The sequence below is a fragment of the Chanodichthys erythropterus genome, chromosome 12 (genome assembly GCF_024489055.1).
Source record: "Chanodichthys erythropterus isolate Z2021 chromosome 12, ASM2448905v1, whole genome shotgun sequence".
NCBI lineage: Eukaryota > Metazoa > Chordata > Actinopteri > Cypriniformes > Xenocyprididae > Chanodichthys > Chanodichthys erythropterus.
In genome coordinates this window covers 13689182-13709217 of record NC_090232.1, presented here as the reverse complement: position 1 = coordinate 13709217, position 20036 = coordinate 13689182, and the positions used below count along the sequence as shown (strand labels likewise).

Sequence of the window (20036 nt, the reverse complement as noted above, 5' to 3'; positions counted from 1 at the left end):
ATTTGTTGTTGGCACACCACAATGTAAGTCAATCCACTTCCCTACTGTGACTTGCATCTCAATTTATATTGCGACCAGTGAGAGTGGTAAACAGTAGGTATGTTCGGAATGGTATACCACCTTACTACTACTACAGTGTTTCCTGTGCAGTGTTTTCCAAACCTGGTCCTTGAGTACCCCCAACACTACACATTTTGGATATGTCCCTTATCCAGTTTTGGGGTAGTGCATTACAAGTATGTAATCGGAGTTATGTAATCAGATGACTTTTTTCAAGTAACTAAAGTAACGCATTACTTTTACATTTACAACAAAATATCTGAGTTACTTTTTCAAATAAGTAATGCAAGTTACTTTGTTTTCCCATGTATGGACTGACAGATCTCCCGTCCCCATGTTGAGAGAAATTGTGAGTAATGCGGTCTTCACATGCTCTCGGAATTATCTTAATACGAGTTTCCTAGGTAAAAACTGCACATGAACGCGCTCCCATTTCGAAACTTGAATGCGATGAGCTCGTAATCACTTCAGAAGTGGGAATTATCAAATTTCTGATGAAGGCACATGAAGGCAGCATAAGTGCAGAGGTGTTGTGTGCGCTGTGTGAACATGATGCTTATTGTGACTAAATGTGAACATGCATTTACTCATCTCGCACAAAAAGTCAGTATTCCTCAAAATGAATAAAAACTGTGAAATTCAATCACAGAATATTGCACAATACTTGCGAGAATTACGTATATTAAACAAATATACTTTATGTATTTAATCTCACTTTATTAACCAATGTCTTTGCTGCTGACCTTCGATGATCCAATTCAACCAATAAGCAAAAATAACTTTAGATAAACATCACATTTGTGATCAGCTTGAAGCTTACTCATTTCACTTTTGCCAGTGTGAAAGGGCATTTACATTTGAGAAAAAGTATTTTTTTTCCATAAAAAGTAACTAAATAACGCAATTACTTTTAAAAATAACTTTCCCCAACACTGATCTTATCTGAAACACTCACCTGAGGTCTTGGGCTGTGATTAAGTTAACTTTTTTATGCCCTTCCCTTACTAATCTCCATCCATCTTGTTCACTCATATGCGTCATTGCTAAAGTTGCATGAGTGCCCACTACTGGCGGAACCCTTGATCACTTCAATCTGCTCTGGAGCCATGCGGTTTTACCTCAGTATAGCTTTTCTAAACTGCTGAGTTGACTTTACTTAACTTATAACTGTAAACTACTTTTCCCTCCATCGTCTGGATCGGGTAAGGTGTGTGAGTAAATTAATTGTATAGTTTTGCATTGTCGTCTATGGATCTACCTGAAGTGCGCTCCAGACTCGTAGCCTAGCTCCCTCAGTCAAAATCGAGGGTCTGTCCAAATAAACTTAACTTGTCCACTGTCCATTGACGTTGAACACACTTCAAAATGGTGGCAGGGATTCCCTCGAGGGGGAAGTGCTTAAGAGTGTTTAGCCTTGGAATCTTTAACAAGCTGATGAGTTGCATCAGTTGTGTTTGATTAGGGAGACATCTAAATTGGGGTACTCCAGGACCAGGGTTGGGAACACTTTTTGTAGCACAAGGTTATTTATACTGTACAACATATGAAAATTGTATGTATACATAAAGCAACAAACATTCAGTTAAGCATCTGACATGACTACCTCACTTTGATCAGGGTGTTTGATCAAAGATTTGTACTCAAAACTGGATTTAAAATTTTTTTTAAAATAACTGCATTTACTCCAAACTGGGTAACCCCAAATAGCTGACTCACTGCTTTGACTAAAACAGCCAAAACATTCTTTAAAACACATTTGGAATGGCTTGAGGGTGAGGAAACATTGTCAGGTTTTTTGTTTTTGGCTGAACCATTCCTTTAAAACACACAGTGGTCATGGAACAGTATTGCAATCTCCTTGATGGTTTTGTATCATGCACTCAATTTAACACCATAAAGACAACAATAAATGAACAACTTGACACTTTTTGAATCTATTACAGTGTTTAGTGATCCATTCCGAAAGCAATAGATACACTGGCCCTTTAGGAGTTAGACAGCACCAATACAGTTCAAATCTGCTAGAGAGCATGCACTCGAAACCAGAATGGCTGGTAGCCATTTGGCAAAGGCTGGTAACTTCCAAAATGTAAAACAATCCGTTGAAACGGCTGAGAAAACAGACACCAATTCACACCTTTTTTTTCTACAGACAAAACCGACAAAGATAACAGTGATCTAATACACTAGTTTCTGCTCAATGTAAGCACAGTGGCACATGTGACAGGCAAACTAACTAACTTATGTGATAGTAATAATGAAACTCAACATGGTTAGTCTTGAAATTAACCATTCAGATCCTCTGATTCGAACACTCTGGAAGACAAACGGGATACAAGACGAAAAATAACACTGAAAACATACATGGAAAGGTTGTGTTACCTTCACAATTTGACCTTTAGATTTGGCAGTTTCCATTTCGGCACTTCCACGTGATATGGTTTAATATTCTTCCCTGATTGAGGAATTGAATGAAATAGCTCACAATAGATACAAGTTAATGGCTTTGCAAGAATTACTGGGTTTTGGCTTTTATTTCTCCCAAAGAAAGTTTCTTTGGGAAACAAGGCCTGACAGTTTAAAAAGAAATGTAAAAAGTTATTTAAAAATTAAAAAGAAGTGACATACAAAAGACTTTTCATAGTAATTTTCCCTCAATCATGGAAGAAATTTAAAAATTTTAACATAACCATTAATATAATTTCATACCATTATACAATAATAAAAAAAAAAATTATATAAAATGATCAATATAATATTTAGACAAACTCATATATTAATATTAGCCATGGAAGAAACTGATAAATTAAAAGAACCAAAACCATTGTGGAACTACTACTTTTGTTCCTATAAAAATCCCAAACAGTAACAAAATGCAGTCCATACCAATTGAAAGCAAATTCCAGAGCACACTATTTCATGAGTGTCTCTTTCTCTCTGATCAAACAATGCATATAGAGTTGGGTGGGGGGAAATATTTAAACAGGACAAAATAAGAAACAAAAGATACACAGAAAGCAGACTTGAGATGACTTTCTCTGTGACTTGAAAAAGGTATAAAACAAAAAAAACCATGCCCTTTTTACAAAAAAAGCATAATTTGTAGTGTAATATCTTATCACCAGATCCTGTAATTAAGCAGTAGTGGTTTAAGGCCTCATTTTTAGTTTGCTTTAGACTACAGCTATTACAGAAGTGAACATTTGGTACTAAACATTTTAAACAAACAAAAAAAGAAAAAAAATTACATGTGGCACTGTCAATTTAATAGGGGTCATTTATGTACATTAAGGCCGGGTCACTTCTGCAGTTTCATAAATCAAAGCATATGAAAGGTAAGATAATATTCTGTTTCCTGTACCCTACGAACCAAACATCTTCACGCAGCAATGCGATAAGTGCTTTTTACTGTTATTTCCATTCAGCTTGACACCAATGGTTTCAAAGACAAACTTGTCAATTAGTCAGGCTGACTAGTTTATCTAGATTTTTAGTACAACCATACACATTTACAGGTGCTTTCACACCTGAGCATTTGTTTAGGAACCTGGTGCGTTTTCTCTCTTGGTTCGGTTCTTTTAGGCATATGTGAAAACGGCAATCTTGCTCGGATCCGCACCAAAACAATCGGCCTGATTGCAGATGAACTCTGGCAAGGTTCGCTTGAGATGTGAAAGCAATCCGACCCAACGGACCAAACAATATCACAATTGATAACAGGAAATGTGTTATATAAAATGCAGCAGTGTTTGATTCTGGAGTGAGCACTTTAGTTACTGCAGTTGAAAACCAAAGAGCGCCTCTTCATCTTAAAATGTTGTGTAATTATGCTTCTCCGTGCAAGAATGCTGTCCCGACAAAGCCTCGATTCTCGCTCTAGTTGCATTATAACATTATTTATAGTGTTTGCATGCATCTCGACAGTTAGCCTACTAGACAGCACTGGGAGATCCAGATAGAGCGTGTTTGATTTTACCGCAGCATTAATACGAATATAGTATTTAACATCTGGAATAGTGGCTACATTCGTATCGTTGCCGTGTGTCTCGACAGTTACAAATAAAGCCGCAATAAGCTCATGGAGCGAACTTGTCAATTATCTTGATGGATGACGCTGAGAAACTCTGACCAATAGGAGTACAGTTTTACTTGCATGTAATTTGCATAAACACATTTTGGTACGATTTGAAATGTTGCTTTGTGAAAGTGAACCGAACCAAGAAGAAAATGCAACATTGTAACAAATGAAATCCCTATTTCGGAACAAAGCAATGACTTTTAAGTGTGAAAATCCATTTGAGCATCCCAGTATGAGTGTTTTTAAGATGCCACATTTAGTTGAAAAGTGGTTAACTACATATATTAAAAGCAATTCGTTCCAGTTATCTAGCCGAGCACACCTTATGTAAACTCCTAAGTAAAATGTCTGATCAGGGTACGGTGAACGAGAAACCAGTCCAATTACAAGGCTTCTATAAGACCAATTATTCAACTAGTCAGTCAGGCAGGCAAACCACTAATTGGTTGGCATCTAAAAGCACTGAAAAACACCAAACATTTCATTCGTAGTCAAAAACAGTCAGGGCTACTTGTACTTACAGAATCCCCAAACTCCTTTCTCTATATGGTTTAACCACATGACAACAAAGCAGCAATTTTCCTACACACTGATTTTAGTATGATACTAATAAAAATCATGACACCGAAAGCATGAATGATATGCAAACAAGACTTGTACAGTCCTTCCCTACCACAGGATTTGAATAAACCAATTAACTAGAAATTGTTGACCACCAAAAAAAAGCAACAGAAGAATTTTGTGTGCTTACATCCAACTAAAGGTAATCCATTTGGTGTGGGATGTTTTTATGTTGGCAGTTTAAACATCTAGAGCCAATGAAAAAGGGCCAGATCAATGGCTATGTGTATCTGATGAGTACGATATGGCACGTAAGGCGTACCAGCAAAGTCAGTTAAAGCTTTTGTGTTAAAGACTTCATATGAGAAAAGTTTAAAGAAGCAGAAGAATCACCTTCTCCCAAATACGCAAAAATGGCATCAATATTACACCTCGGTTTAGTGGAGAAAAATAAAAAAAAAATAAGAGAATGGGACTAATATACATGACAAAAATTATTACAAAAGAGACATGGGTCTGGTGAAACTCCAGAAGATTTAAGGCATTTGCCAAGAGGAGTAAAGGCAGCTATGAGTTCAGGCTTTCAAAACGCATGAACCTCTTCCTTCTGAGCCCAAATGCTCACAAGAAATATACAAAACTATTTGGTAACAAAAGTTTACTATATGTTATAAAACTTAAAAAGGTGAAAAATGTACCTTAGCTAAAGCTTATAAAATTATATATCAATAAAAATAATAATAATAATAATAATAATATTCCTTGGTCCGTAAAAACTATATTACTATGATAACTTTTCTTCCAAGCCTGGCGAAACAGTGCATTAAGCCCTTTAGTAGAAAACAACATCTCGCAAAGCCATTACTTAGAAAAGGCTTTGTTTTGAAGGTGTTTTTTTTCTTTCTTTTTTGACTGATTGTTTTTTGTTTTCATGTAAGGCTAATGCATTGATCCTGTGGCATCTTGATCCATGGCAAACATCACTTCTGTTGCCAATTCCTCTGACACGAGGAAACAGATTGAAAAAGAACCGCAACAAAGAGAGAGAAAAGAAAAGAGATGCCTTCATTTGTTCTGTCCAGTCTTTGTGTGAAGTCTTGTCTCTCTTTTGCTTCTCTCTCTGTGGCACCATTATCCATTTTTGTGATCGGTATCCCGTGAATCTATGCAGGAAGTCTACGAACTGACGAATCTCTCACAAAGGTTCACTTACTCGCACACGCAAACGCGCACCAAGATTCCCAGGTTAGGAGACAGACATAGCCGAGGAAGAGGAAGATGAAGACACGCTTCCTGCTGCTGCGTATCCCGCCTGGCTGTCGATAGCTGACTGCAGCAGTAGGCTGGAGGATGAGGAAGATGAAGATGGAGAGGTGGAGGAGTTGCTGTTGGCCCGCAGTATGGCTCCCGCAGCGCTGCAGTGAGGGCGCGGTCCCGGCTCCGGCGTGTAGGTAAATGTCAAAGCCGTGGAGTAGATGATGCCGTCATTACGGACCAAAGTCACAGGAACCTGCACTGGCTGCCGAACCCAACGCCACCCCTCACGGAACGCAGAGATGTCAGGAACCACGCAGAGCACACTTTCGCCACACCTGCAGGAAACGGGATGTGTACGTATGAATTACTGACAATTATGTACTGGATATTCTCAATATATTTGCAATGCTTTTTCTGACAAATATACATTACGCAGTCTCAAAGGAAAACAAAAGGATATATACATCACAGGGTATATTATATACATCACTGTGATATATTATACCCAAAAATTACAGTGGACTACCAGTAAAACTGATAAAAATTTGGAACCAAAAATGATTCAGACACTTTGACATGACCATGTTTAGCTTAAGTGTTATCTGACATAATTATGATTAATTTTTTTCTGACACAGTTTAACTCTGAGATTTTGTAATATTTAATTACCATTTTTTACCGACTATAATAAATAAACTGTAATAATGAATGAAATGTTCAAGGTGTCTGAATAAATTTTGGTTTGACTGTATATATTAAATATGTTCTTAAGGCCCTGATACACTCTCAGTTTTCATTCTTTGCTTCAGGGGTAAAACGAAGAGATCGAAAAATGTGAGCAGCAGTATACTGTTAGCGAACATCCTGACATCGCCGCTTGTGGACATCTGACATCAACAGATTAAACGGATTTCGAACTGGAGAAGATTTCTATGCCAAAGGTGGCAGAGCCTCAGAACACACCTACTTATTAAGTAATCGCCATGGACCAATGGTAGTTCGAAAGCGTTTTATAAGCCAGAGTGAACTTTTCCAGGAAGTTTGCTTTGGCAAGCTGTTTCAAAATCCTGAAATGAACACCATTGAAACTTCATTTTGTTCGAAATTATATCACACATGTTAATTCTTGGATTTTGATTTGAAGATTATTCTGGCCTTTATTCTTTCCTTCCTGTGAAAGGGCAGCCCAAAGAGAAGCTACAAGAGTTTATGTTTTGAATAACAAGATACTTTTGTGTAACCAAAATACCAATAAAAACCAGCAAAAAAGATTGTGTGCATAATACGAATCCTCCTATTACACCTCAAGGACAGCATGAATCCAACCCGTTTTATGGCAGTCCTGATTTAAAGGGTTAGTTCACCCAAAAATGAAAATTCTGTCATCCTCATCCTCTCATCCTCATTGTTCTAAACCCATAAGACGCAGCTGATGTAGTAAACAGTGCAGTGCTTTGGGTTCTACATGCTGCTCGTCGTGCTGCTCACATGTACAGCGTCGACCAATACTGAGTCGGCGTCCTGAAGTTGAACCCCCGAAGCACTGCACTGTGTTTACTAGGTCAACAGAAGAGAACAGATTTGTTTTGTTTTTGCACACAAAACGTATTCTCGTCACTTTTTAAAATTAAGGTTGAGCCTCTGCAGTGATGTGGACAGCACTGTGATTGTTGTGTTGGTTTCACCTGTACATAGTGTCTGCCTCCACATCTCCAAACCAGACTCTGAGGTTAGGTGTGAAGTTCTGTCCTGTTAGTTCCAGCATGGCAACATCTCCTCCTCCATTCAGCTACAACATTCAGGATTCAAGGTTACTTTCTTACAGACAACATGGCAGATTTGCCATGCTCTTTTAACATAATATACAACTATAACATAATATAACAACTATAATATAGCCATTGATGTTGTGTGTTGATATTAGAAAAACGTCTGGAATTGCTCACAGCGCCTTTAAAGCCTTGAGTGTGACTGCGTGCATTACCTGTAAACTCTCAACAACAGGCACGGGTGTGACAGGTGAGGGTACAGGGCCCATTCCCTCATAGAAAGTGTACTCTGCTTTATCTGTGCTGATGATTGTCCATGACGCCCCATCGTTGATCATTTCTTTGTTTGTTTCTTTGGGACAGGGTGTTGCCTGAGAGTAGTTCAGTGTTGAGAAAAAACATTTTAATTGTTTACTATTAAAAAAAGATTATAGAGCCTAAAAATAATTAAGAGGAGAATTCAAAGACTAATTTGGAGAAGAGGGAATTTTATTTTCATTGCAATTCTAAAAGAGATGATATGTTTTCATCAATTATAGTGCATTATTTTACATCTGTGGCAAAAAAAATAAATCCAAAAAAAAATAATAATAAAGCAAGTCTTGATTTAAAGATTTTAAAACTGTATTCATCTCATAAATGGACTGACCTGGAACTGAATTATCCTCTCCTGTGACAGGCAGAGGTACATCCTCTCTGTATCTTTAAGGTAGAAGGCACATTTATGTAGCTGGGACACAGGATCGTCGGCATCCATTAGCGCGGTCTGCTTGTCCACTTTACGAATAATCTACACACAAACATGCAACATTTCACTTTCGAAAAATACTTGCAATGTCCACAGCATTACACAAACATATTTGCACAAAGAAAATACATGACGTCAATTCAGAGTGACACAACTACACATCATCATTCCCTGATTGAACAGGACACGCTTTCTTAGCCCAGCCCTTTTAATTATCATCATGATGAACGTTGGTGCATAATAGCTTACCAGTCGGGGTAGAGCCATGCCTGTCACGGAGCACACCAGCTTCACCGTCTGACCGTAATGGATGTAACCGTCTCTGACTGTAAACTCTTCTCCCTCTGACTCATCATCATCCACTGAAGTTAAAAATTACACATTATTACCAATTCATAATAAAAAATAAAAACTGCAGATTCAAAAAATTAAAAGACAGGTACTTTCAGATTCTTTCATTAGATGTAATGAACTTTGCAACTAGGCTCAATGTCAAGCCTTGCTACCATTTTTAATATAGTATATTCTAGGGGTGGGGGGAAAATTAAATTGATTCACACAGCAATTCTATCTTCTAACGATTTGCATCGATTCACAAATGTCAAAAATCAATTTTCTAAATTGTTACTTTTCTTTAACTTCGTAGTACTAAAAGTTATTGACACAGAGTGTTATTAATCACAATAAACCGTAAAAAAGGACTCGCGCTGATGGAACATAGCAGCTCAGATGCCGCCTCTCAGATGCATGCAATGCTAAATTCAGTTCTTTCACAGCTTATTGCGTTTGCATGGTCAAATACACACACAATTATGTCAAAATGCACATCATGTGGAGTATTCACATAAACAGTCTGTTATGTCGTACGCAAACCTAAACACTTAGGAGAAAATCGGATGTGTAACAGTAAATTAGATCCATGAATTCATTCTTAAAGGGACAGCAGCCTCAATCGGTTGCAGTTTCATTAATGTTAATAAAAATATATATATTTTTTTTTTTAAATCACTGCTTTTGACTGAATCACTTTTGTACCTTTAATATGAATCAATTTATATTTAATTCACACAGTGAAGACTCTACGTTTTATTTTTACATTTGATTATTCAATTTCTGAAGAATTTCTTACTACGTTAAATAAACCTAGGCTACTGTACCTGAAAACTATTATTTAATTTGTATGCTTTTTCTATTGTATTTGTCCTACTGTTTCTAATGTGCTTCTTTGTTCCTGTTTTTAATATCAAAAATTAACCTTGCATTATTATTATTACAGAAGACATGTCATGTGTGTAATGATTGCAGTCAGCTTAAATGGCATTTGTTTTAGAATATTGGGTTGACTAAAATGGGAAGAAAAACAAAATAAATGTCATTTAACTGTCTACTTTAGTCAAAAAGGAAAAGTAACACAAACCAGTAAAATAGAATCAATTCTATGCATTTCAAATCAAAATCGATTTTTAAATCAAATCACGACCTCAAGAATTTATTTGAATCGAATCGTGACGTACCAAAATATTCCCTCCCCTAGTATATTGTGTTTAATAGACACTTGTGGTGAATGACTCACATAGATGAATGTAGAAGGCTCCCCACTGTTGTGAACTAGCATGGAAGTTTCCTCCTTCCACATGAAGGTATCGCGTACTGACAGTCTGAGACCGCAAGCGGTTAAAGAGAGCCACCTTCGTCCCAGAAGCTATGCACACTAAGAGACATTAAAAAAAACGAGCTAAGCAAAAAATATGGGCAAATCATCTCATTTAGCAACATAAGCAAGAAATTCTTTTGACTCACGGTCTGCATTCTTCAGTGACTGCTTCTTTTTGGAAGGTTTGGAGATGACCTTGATTCGTTTGCTGAGGAAGACACCGATATCCGCACTATTCCCGTAGAACATTTTCACCGACAGCATGAAGTGCTTACGTTTGTCCGAGTCAGAAATGTATAACGTTTTTGCTGTGCAAAAATTCTGCAGAAGCAAAGCACATAAGATAATGACGACAAGATGAAGTTAAAGAGCGGTTACAATATATGCGTTGCCTTAATAAAATCCATAAAGCACCTTGCCCTCCAAGTTGAGCTGCTGCATTTCTTGTTCACTGTTTCCAATGCCGATAAAGGCACATGGCTGAGACTCTTGCTCCGAGCAGCCCTCTCTCTCCATCTGCTCCTTCTTTTTCTTCCAGCCACAACCCATCAGGTACACACATGGTGGAGGACAGAAGAATCTAAGAGTCCAAGAGAATTTGAACTGATTAAAGAACAATACACTTCAATGTTTGTATAAGAAATCTGATTTTACATAACTCTCCCTACCTTCATTTACATGTAATTTGCAGACGTTATGCATTAACTAGACCTGACTTAATTTAGTCAACAAGAAATTTAACAAGAAAATTGTTAAAGGACTTGACTGTAAACAGCAATCTTTACAACCCCATTAACATCTCTACTGAGGTCTATATAAAGTCACCATGAAATCAAAATAATTGACGGAATATTACAGTATTTACTATAAATAATATATCTGTGCACTTCATTATTTTTATTTAAATTCATGTTAATGCCAGGTGTAACCAGTGACTGTTACGTCTTAATGATATCAGACAAAAAAGGAGCATTTTGATGAACGAATAACAAAGACTAAACATTTTCATCACTAGAATAATGGGCACTGATTAATCACTCACAACAAGACCACAAATGTGTATTAAACATGATGGTTATTTACTTTACAGTCTAAAACACACATTAGCTAATTATATGTTAACAACTACAACTTATCACACACCTTTTTTCATTGCCGTACGATTTCTGTGCGACTTTTGCATGCAATATGAGGACTGTCTGATCTCCTCTCTCCTTCAAGTAGTTGCGCATGGCCTCTCTGCAAAACCACACAATAAAATAGAAAGTTTATTTAAGCTGTAATTTCCTAATATGCATTTGATAAACTTTACACATGGACTTCACAGTGCATTTACCTTGTTAAACGCTTTGGCTGAGGGAGCTCCCCAAACTTCCTGCAAAGCAAATTTACAACACAGTCAAGACACAATTCACAATTCATCACTTATATAATTTAGTCTACCAAATACTAACAATAATGCTGGCAAACAAAGCTGCCACAGCTTAGTGATCTGTCTACCTAGACAGCATTGTTTTGGCAGGATAAACAAGTTTAAACGTGCATCAGATGCCACACTCTGCTGTCTATTTAGACAGCTCACTAGGTTTTGAGAGGCAAAATAAAAATAAAAGTTAATAGAAACATATGCATTTTACATATTAGTAAAGAGATACTACAAATACACACTATTAAGCTAAAGGTAGTTTAACTGAAAAGTCTGACATGAAACAAAGAAACATTTTGAATCCCCCTGAAAGTTCCCAGTCTCTGTTATGGACTGGCTAACTTGGCTGGCTAACATCTGCTAACCTGCTCTCTCTCCCTCTCTCTCTCTCCCTCTCTTGTACACCAACTCACAAGTTGGCTCAATTATTATACATGTATTTTTAAGCTTAAAGTATGTTAAAGTTTCAAAACACGCAGTCAATACAACCTTACTGTATTTACAATTAAATATTAGCTCTCCGTAGCATTCAGTGTTTATGGAAAACTGCTGAAAATCTATCAGCTAACTAAAAGCTAAGCGGCTAACTGAATAAAAGAGACCATCGTTGAAAACCTCAAAAATCACACAAAAGTACGCCGAAACGGGGAACCAGCGCAGAAACACACAACCAGTGATATAGAAAAATATACCAAAGCAAGTTATCTTGACTAAACAGGCAAAACTTATTTTAGCTGTGACTTTTCCATGCCCCGTCCGTTAATAATTTCGCTGCTTACCCTGTCACAACAGGCGCCATCTTCACCAACTCTCTCTAATAACGCCAACAATCGCGAGATTTCCCCCGCTCCGCACCACATTGCAAAAGACTGCATTTAGACGAGGGGGAGGGGCACTGTGAGAAATCATGCAGGAAAGGGTGGGGGGTGTTACAGGCGTGGGAAAGTTCTGAAGTCACGCGAGAATTCCCTGTCGCTTATTATGGAAGCGTATGAGAGAGAGTCCCTTGTCATCGCGAGAGTAAGCTGCGGACGGCTGCCAGCCAAACGCGTGTGAAAGTTCTCACGATGGGAAGACAGACCGCACCTTTTATGCGAGGGCCGTGAGAAAAAGATTTCTGGAAGGAAGGAAGCTCAGGGACACCAGGAAATATTGATCTGACGTGGAGCATGTATGTTGTTATTAAAAATAAGAATGTAATATTTTAAGAATAGTTCAGTTGCATACGTTTCAGTAATCATTATGAAAGCACTTATAAAGTACAAACCTACATAATGTAGTGTGATAAATGCAATGGATCGGTAATACCCACTAAACTGTTTTCATATCACAAGATGGCAGTATTGCTTCACCGTGGAAACAAGTGTTAAAATGAGCATAAGTGGATGACTGAGAAAATATATCTGATATCAACAGGATAAAATATTCCCAATACTAGGCCACATAATAAAAGAAGTAGGTTCATATTTAAGTGGCTTTGATCTGTTACATGCACACTCACAAAAATGAACTAAAAAAAAAAAGTCACTAAACTCCATTTCTTACTTAACAAATACATGGTTCACTGTGAAACTGAGATGTTTTTGTTGTTGTTATTTATAAAATAGTCAATGTCAATTTCATTACTATAGCACAACTACACACAACACCAGTTGACCAGTGTGCTTTACATCGATGTAAAAAACAATAAAAAAAGAAAGAAAAAGAAAATCATAAAAACAAAACACACAATACAATACATTTCATGCTTATCCATATGCTAGCTCAAAAAGGTAAGTTTTTATCCTAGATTTAAAAAAAAAAAGATATGGAAGGAGCAAATCTAATACTGAAGGGTAACACATAACTCCGTGAAGTTGGCACCCCATAAAGCGAAATAATCCCCAAAAATATGTCATTCGTTTGTGCTACGTTTGTGCTGATTTGTGCCGCAAAAACGAACGTTTGTGCTGGTTTGGTGTTTGAGATATTAAGCATTATTTTTTTGGTCGTGTGACGTCATTCTCCACCCCATGTCGTTCAAATCGCTTCAAACCGGTGCCATTCGTTTGTGCTCGATTTGTGCTGGTTTGTGCCGTTAAAACAAACACTGTATCTGTTCTCCTTCCACAGATATAACTAATTTAATTCGGGAGCTGTGACGTCATTCTCCACCCCACTTCGTCTAAATCGCACGAAACTGGTGTCGTTCGTTTGTGCTCGATTTGTGCTGGTTTGTGCCGTTAAAACAAACACTGTATCTGTTCTCCTTCCACAGATATAACTAATTTAATTCGGGAGCTGTGACGTCATTCTCCACCCCACTTCGTCTAAATCGCACGAAACTGGTGTCGTTCGTTTGTGCTCGATTTGTGCTGGTTTGTGCCGTTAAAACAAACACTATCTGTTCTCCTTCCACAGATATAACAAATTTAATTCGGGAGCAGTGACGTCATTCTCCACCCCACTTCGTCTAAATCGCACGAAACTGGTGTCGTTCGTTTGTGCTCGATTTGTGCTGGTTTGTGCCGTTAAAACAAACACTATCTGTTCTCCTTCCACAGATATAACAAATTTAATTCGGGAGCAGTGACGTCATTCTCCACCCCACTTCGTCTAAATCGCACAAAACTGGTGACGTTCGTTTGTGCTCGATTTGTTCTGGTTTGTGCCGTTAAAACAAACACCGTATCTAAGACCTCTTCTTAAATATAACGAAAAAATGTTTTATGAACAGTTAGGCTATGTAGCCTAACTCTCCACACCCCATGCCATCCAAATTGCTCCAACCCGGTATTGTTCGTTTGTGCTCGATTTGTGCCGTTAAAAGAATCCCTAAATGATGACTTTTTGACTTAAAAATAAAAAATAAAATAAAAACCAAATCATTTCCACCCCATGTCTTCTTAAATCTTTACAAAATGGTGCTGTTCGTTTGTGCTCAGTTTGTGCCGTTAAAAAAAAAAAAAGCAACAATGACAATCTTAAATATAAAGTTGGCCTAGCGAAAAATGTTTTTTACATTCAGTTTGCTTAAAACCGGTGCCCCCCACATGCTCCAAATTTGCTCGAAATCGTTTGTGTCGGTAACAGGTTTCGTTTGTGCTGCTTTGGTTTTTAAAATATAAAAAAAAAAAAAATGTATAGGTCATTTTCAGGTCACTCAGCCCCCCCACATGCTCCAAATTTGGCCAAAACTGTCTCATTTGTTTGTGCTGGTTTGTGCCGGCGAAATTTTCGTTTGTGCTGCTTCGGTTTTTAAAATGTAAGACATTGAATTACAGGCATTAACTCACTAGCCTGAATGAAGAATCAGAAAAGCTTAATAGCCTAAATAATCTATTTTAAGTCTTCAAGTAAAAGGTTAAATAAATGTTTACTTTTAGCCTAACTTTACACTTGTAAAATATTTAGCCAAAAACGAAAAAAGATTGAATAAAAACATCGGACTCTTTTCTCTCATAATATGTAAAAACAAACAAAGAAACAAACAAAAACAAGAATAACAGTTTCATATTTCAAAGAAATATGGAATCATCATAGAAAATACTACTCCCGGTACACAAATCATCATACACAAATCAAACTCAGCATGTCTTGCATGTCCCATCACGCAGTTCATCTGATGTAGGCTACAGCTCTGTATATTAGTTACAATTTTTCTATTTGGTTGTTTCATATATTTCTTGCTACTGTAGCTGTCTCGTGCAGAGCACAACAACACACTTCTCTGTCCGCGGAGGCGCCGGCGCGATCCCTTCCATTGTTTTCTGATATTTTGGGTTTTTCCAATGAAACACAAATTGTTATTTATAAAAAATAAAAAATCTTCTTGTAATAGTGAGTGAAACATGTTGCATCATGGAGGTTTTAAAACCAATTATTTTAAATAAAAATTTCCTCAATGTTGTTTTAGACCACATATAGCCAAAATGAGTATTTTAGGGGCCGCCCACACATTCGAAACAAATTTAAATAAAGCATTTTTTTTCGACGTAGGCTAATTAATTGAACGAATTACACGTACAGATGCTGCACAACTTTCCGTTTCTGACACGCGCTTGTCACTGAAAAGGAGGAAAGCAGAGACTTAATTTGAAATCACATTGCTCCTAAGTGATTTCAGTGTCATTCAATTCAATCAATGTCTAATATTTATAAACCGAAGCAGCAAATAAAACTTTTATCGGCACAAACAATTGCGACTGTTTGGTGAATGAGCTATAAATGACATACAATTTGATTTGCAGCCTGATTATTATCGAAATATAGTCTAACAGTCAATCTAAACATCTAAACATAAAGTAGTCTAATCTAAACACCTTGGCCTAATTAACTGGTTCCAGTCAAGAAGGGAAAAACAAGGACTCAAAATCATATGAATTAATTTATAAACAACACTAATTTTATCCGTTAACTCGTTCTATTTAATGTAACAATTGCAATTCACTTTATACAGTGTATTTGTTTTTTTTTCTTCATTATTATTGTTTTATTTAAAGAAAATTGCCTTCGCCTATAGGCTACTTTACATGGACAGTGATTAAAGTCTGTGTTTGTTTGAAAGGTGAATTGCAGTTAGATGATGAAATAATCTGAGCATAAGCAGTTCCACAAGAGGCCTGTTAGTTGCAGCGTTTTATCTTTGTCCGCGGAAGATGCGAATCGATGTGTTCAAATGTTATACACGCGTTCCTCTGGGTTTCTTGATTGCACAATAATTAATAAAATAATTCCCTTCTCTGACGTGCCAAACAAATTTTAAATTAACCTGTAAATTACCCTGCACACATGACTTTTTTAGTCTCAGTGCATACATCTTTTCCGTATGCAGACCTTTATGCATTGTTTAATGTTTTTGAAGGGCGCAGAAAGACGTTAAACATGTATTTGAAAATTTACCATGCAATGGTATTGTATTTTATTATAATTATTTATTCAAATATCTGTCCCAGTGCTATAGCACAGCATAGAACACGCCTGGTTCCAGAAGTAGTCAGGTAACATGTAGGCCTAAGTGGTTGTGACAATATCTGGCACAAATTTAGTCCATTTAAGAAGGGGTACTTTTCAACGGCACAAACCTGGACAAACGAACAGCACCATTTTGGAACGATTTAAGATGACGGGGAGGAGATTTTTTTTTATTATTAGGCCTATATATATATATATATATATATATATATATATATATATATATATATATATATATATATATATATATATATATATATTTAAAAAAAAAAAAAAAAAGGGGTAATCAATTACAGGGATTCTTTTAACGGCACAAACCGGCACAAACGAACAATACCGTGTTGGAGCAATATGGATGGCATGGGGTGTGGAGAGTTAGGCTACATAACTGTTAATAAAACATTTTTTCGTTATATTTAAGAAGAGGTCTTTGATACGGTGTTTGTTTTAACGGCACAAACCAGCACAAATCGAACGAATGGTACCAGTTTGAAGCGATTTGACCGACATGGGGTGGACGTCACAGCTCCCAAATTATATTTGTTATATCTGTGGAAGGAAAACAGATACAGTGTTTGTTTTAACGGCACAAACCAGCACAAATCGAGCACAAACGAACGACACCAGTTTCGTGCGATTTAGACGAAGTGGGGTGGAGAATGACGTCACAGCTCCCGAATTATATTTGTTATATCTGTGGAAGGAAAACAGTTACAGTGTTTGTTTTAGCGGCACAAACCAGCACAAATCGAGAACAAACGAATGGCACCGGTTTGAAGCGATTTGAACGACATGGGGTGGAGAATGACGTCACACGACCAAAAAAAATAATGCTTAATATCTCAAACACCAAACCAGCACAAACGTTCGTTTTTGCGGCACAAATCAGCACAAACGTAGCACAAACGAATGACATATTTTTGGGGATTATTTCGCTTTATGGGGTGCCAACTTCACGGAGGTGTAACACATTCCACAATCAATCAAAAACGTCTCTTCGGTTTTAACTGAGTGGCACTTTTTAAACTCAAAACAACAAAATGTAGCTTAATATTAATTATGTATATATATGGTTTGTAATCAGAAGGTTGCTAGTTTGATCTGCTCAAGGAGCAAGCCATTATCATCAGATCCCTGAACAAGGCTCAACTTGATTTGTAAGAAGCAAATGGGACATTATTGATAATGTTTCTGCTAAATGACTACTTACATAACGATTATGTATCTTGTCTCTCATTATATGAACGGCAATGAGTTCAAGAGTTCATTAAGCCTTTGGGTAAATTTTAATGACTAAAGCTACATAATTGTGTGGATATTACATTTTAAGAATATTTTGTGGACATACATACACATTTCTACAAAATTTACTAGCAATTTGAATATATATACTTGATCAAAATTCGATCAAGGAAATATCAATGTCACTACCTGGTACCAGTAGGCCATGTGTCATTTAAACAATACAATTCTGAGAAGTGCCCCTTAATAGCATTATGTAGGCATTTAACCCTCAAGTTACCCCTTACTAATTACACTAAAAGATCAAAGGTTTAAGGACAGATTGTCCAAGTTTATTATATTGGAACATGATCTCTTGGATCATTTAACATTAAGATTACCCGCCTACCTAATTATTATCTTCTAATATCTTATTACTCAGTGTGATATATCTCTAGATATGAACAGGGGGCATCTTTAAATTGTAGTAATTTTTACTGGAACTGTAAAAATTCAAAATTTGGACTAGAAACCATTTCATTCAACATTTTAACAATACACACTTAGACCTATATATTTTTATATAGTGTCTATATATATATAGTGTCTATATATATATAGTGTATATATATATATATATATATATATATATATATATATAGTGTCTATATATAGTGTCTATATATATATATATATATATATATATATATATATATATATATATAAGTGTTGCCCCCCTTCCTGATTTGTTTATTTTTTTATTTATTTTTTTGCATGTTTGTCACACTTTGAATCAAAGAACAATCAAAGTTTCAGTTTCTCTAGCCACACCCAGGCCTGATTACTGCCACACCTGTTTGCTATCGACCTGCCTGACAAAGTGAAGTAGACCAAAAGATCCTCCAAAACTACACATCATGTTTAGATCCAAAGAAATTAAGGAACAAATGAGAAAGTAATTGTCAGTCTGGAAAAGGTTATAAAGCCATTTCTAAAGCTTTGAGACTCCAGTGAACCACAGTGAGAGCCATTATCCACAAATGGCGAAAACATGGAACAGTGGTTAACCTTCCCAGGAGAGGCATGCCGACCAAAATTACCCCAAGAGCGCAGCGACGACTCATCCAAGAGGTCACAAAAGACCCCACATCCAAAGAACTGCAGGCTTCACTTGCCTCAGTTTAGATCAGTGTTCATGACTCCACCATAAGAAAGAGACTGGTTAAAATGGCCTGTATGGCAGAGTTCCAAGATGAAAACCGCTGCTGAGCAAAAAGAACATAAAGGCTTGTCTCAGTTTTGCCAGAAAACATCTTGATGATCCCCAAGACTTTCGGGAAAATACTCTGTGGACTGACGACACAAAAGTTGAACTTTTTGGAAGGTGTGTGTCCCATTATGTCTGGCATTTCAGAAAAAGAACATCATACCAACAATAAAATATGGTGGTGGTAGTGTGATGGTCTGGGGCTAAATGATAAATGGAACCATGAATTCTGCTGTCTACCAAAAAATCCTGAAGGACAATGTCCGGCCATCTGTTCGTGACCTCAAGCTGAATTGAACTTGGGTTCTGCAGCAGGACAATGATCCAAAACACACCAGCAAGTCCACCTTTGAATGGCTGAAGAAAAACAAAATGAAGACTTTGGAGTGGCCTAGTCAATGTCCTGACCTCAGTCCTATTGAGATGCTGTGGCATGACCTTAAAAAGGCGGTTCATGCCCGAAAACCCTCCAATGTGGCTGCAAATTCTACAACAATTCTTCTGCAACAATTCTGCAAAGATGAGTGGGCCAAAATTCCTCCAAAGTGCTGTAACAGACTCATTGCAAGTTATCACAAACACTTGATTGCAGTTGTTGCTGCTAAGGGTGGCCCAACCAGTTATAAGATTATGGGGGCAAGTACTTTTTCACACAGGGCCATGTGGGTTTGCATGTTGTGTTTACTTGTGTTATCTTTGATTAATATTTAAATTTGTTTGATGATCTGAACCATTAAAGTGTGACAAACATGCAAAAAAAAATAAAAAATCAGCAAGGGGCAAACACTTTTTCACACCACTGTATATATATATATATATATATTTATGTAATTTCATTGATCCTGTAATTGTATAATGTTGGCGGAGTCACTATATAATTCATTCATAATGAAATTCGGCAGTCACTATATAATTATATCATGAGCTGTCACTCAAGGTTCCCAAGGAGCACAAGGGAACAAGCAGCAACAAGAATTGCTGAGATTGAAATCTTGTATATTACTAATTGTCCTTAAAGGCTTTAACCTCAGGTTACTCTCAG

At 36.8% G+C, this 20036-nt stretch overlaps 1 protein-coding gene across 2 annotated transcripts; it reads right to left on the bottom strand.

Moving 5' to 3' along the window:
• Positions 1-1842: 1842 nt before the first annotated feature.
• On the bottom strand, positions 1843-12430 carry rbpja (recombination signal binding protein for immunoglobulin kappa J region a). 2 transcript variants are annotated; one of them, XM_067404429.1, is made up of 11 exons: positions 12333-12430; positions 11464-11502; positions 11271-11366; positions 10542-10707; positions 10274-10448; positions 10047-10184; positions 8723-8835; positions 8375-8515; positions 7941-8096; positions 7642-7745; positions 1843-6291 (listed from the first exon to the last, which is right to left on the bottom strand). In XM_067404429.1, the coding sequence occupies exons 1-11, from the start codon at positions 12350-12352 to the stop codon at positions 5946-5948; spliced, it is 1494 nt and encodes a 497-aa protein (XP_067260530.1). In that variant the 5' UTR covers positions 12353-12430; the 3' UTR covers positions 1843-5945. The 2 variants fall into 2 exon arrangements, with proteins under 2 accessions (XP_067260530.1, XP_067260531.1); XM_067404430.1 differs by lacking the exon at positions 12333-12430 and adding an exon at positions 12246-12301.
• Between the last annotated feature and the right edge of the window lie 7606 nt (positions 12431-20036).

What these genes read in the sequence shown, in the direction of transcription:
- rbpja (XM_067404429.1), bottom strand. Translation starts at nt 12,352, where the DNA reads ATGGCGCCTGTTGTGACAGG. An exon ending in ATGGCGCCTGTTGTGACAGG is followed by an intron (nt 11,503 to 12,332) that starts GTAAGCAGCGAA and finishes TTTGCTTTGCAG; the next exon opens with GAAGTTTGGGGAGCTCCCTC. An exon ending in GCATGGCTCTACCCCGACTG is followed by an intron (nt 8,516 to 8,722) that starts GTAAGCTATTAT and finishes GTTTGTGTGTAG; the next exon opens with ATTATTCGTAAAGTGGACAA.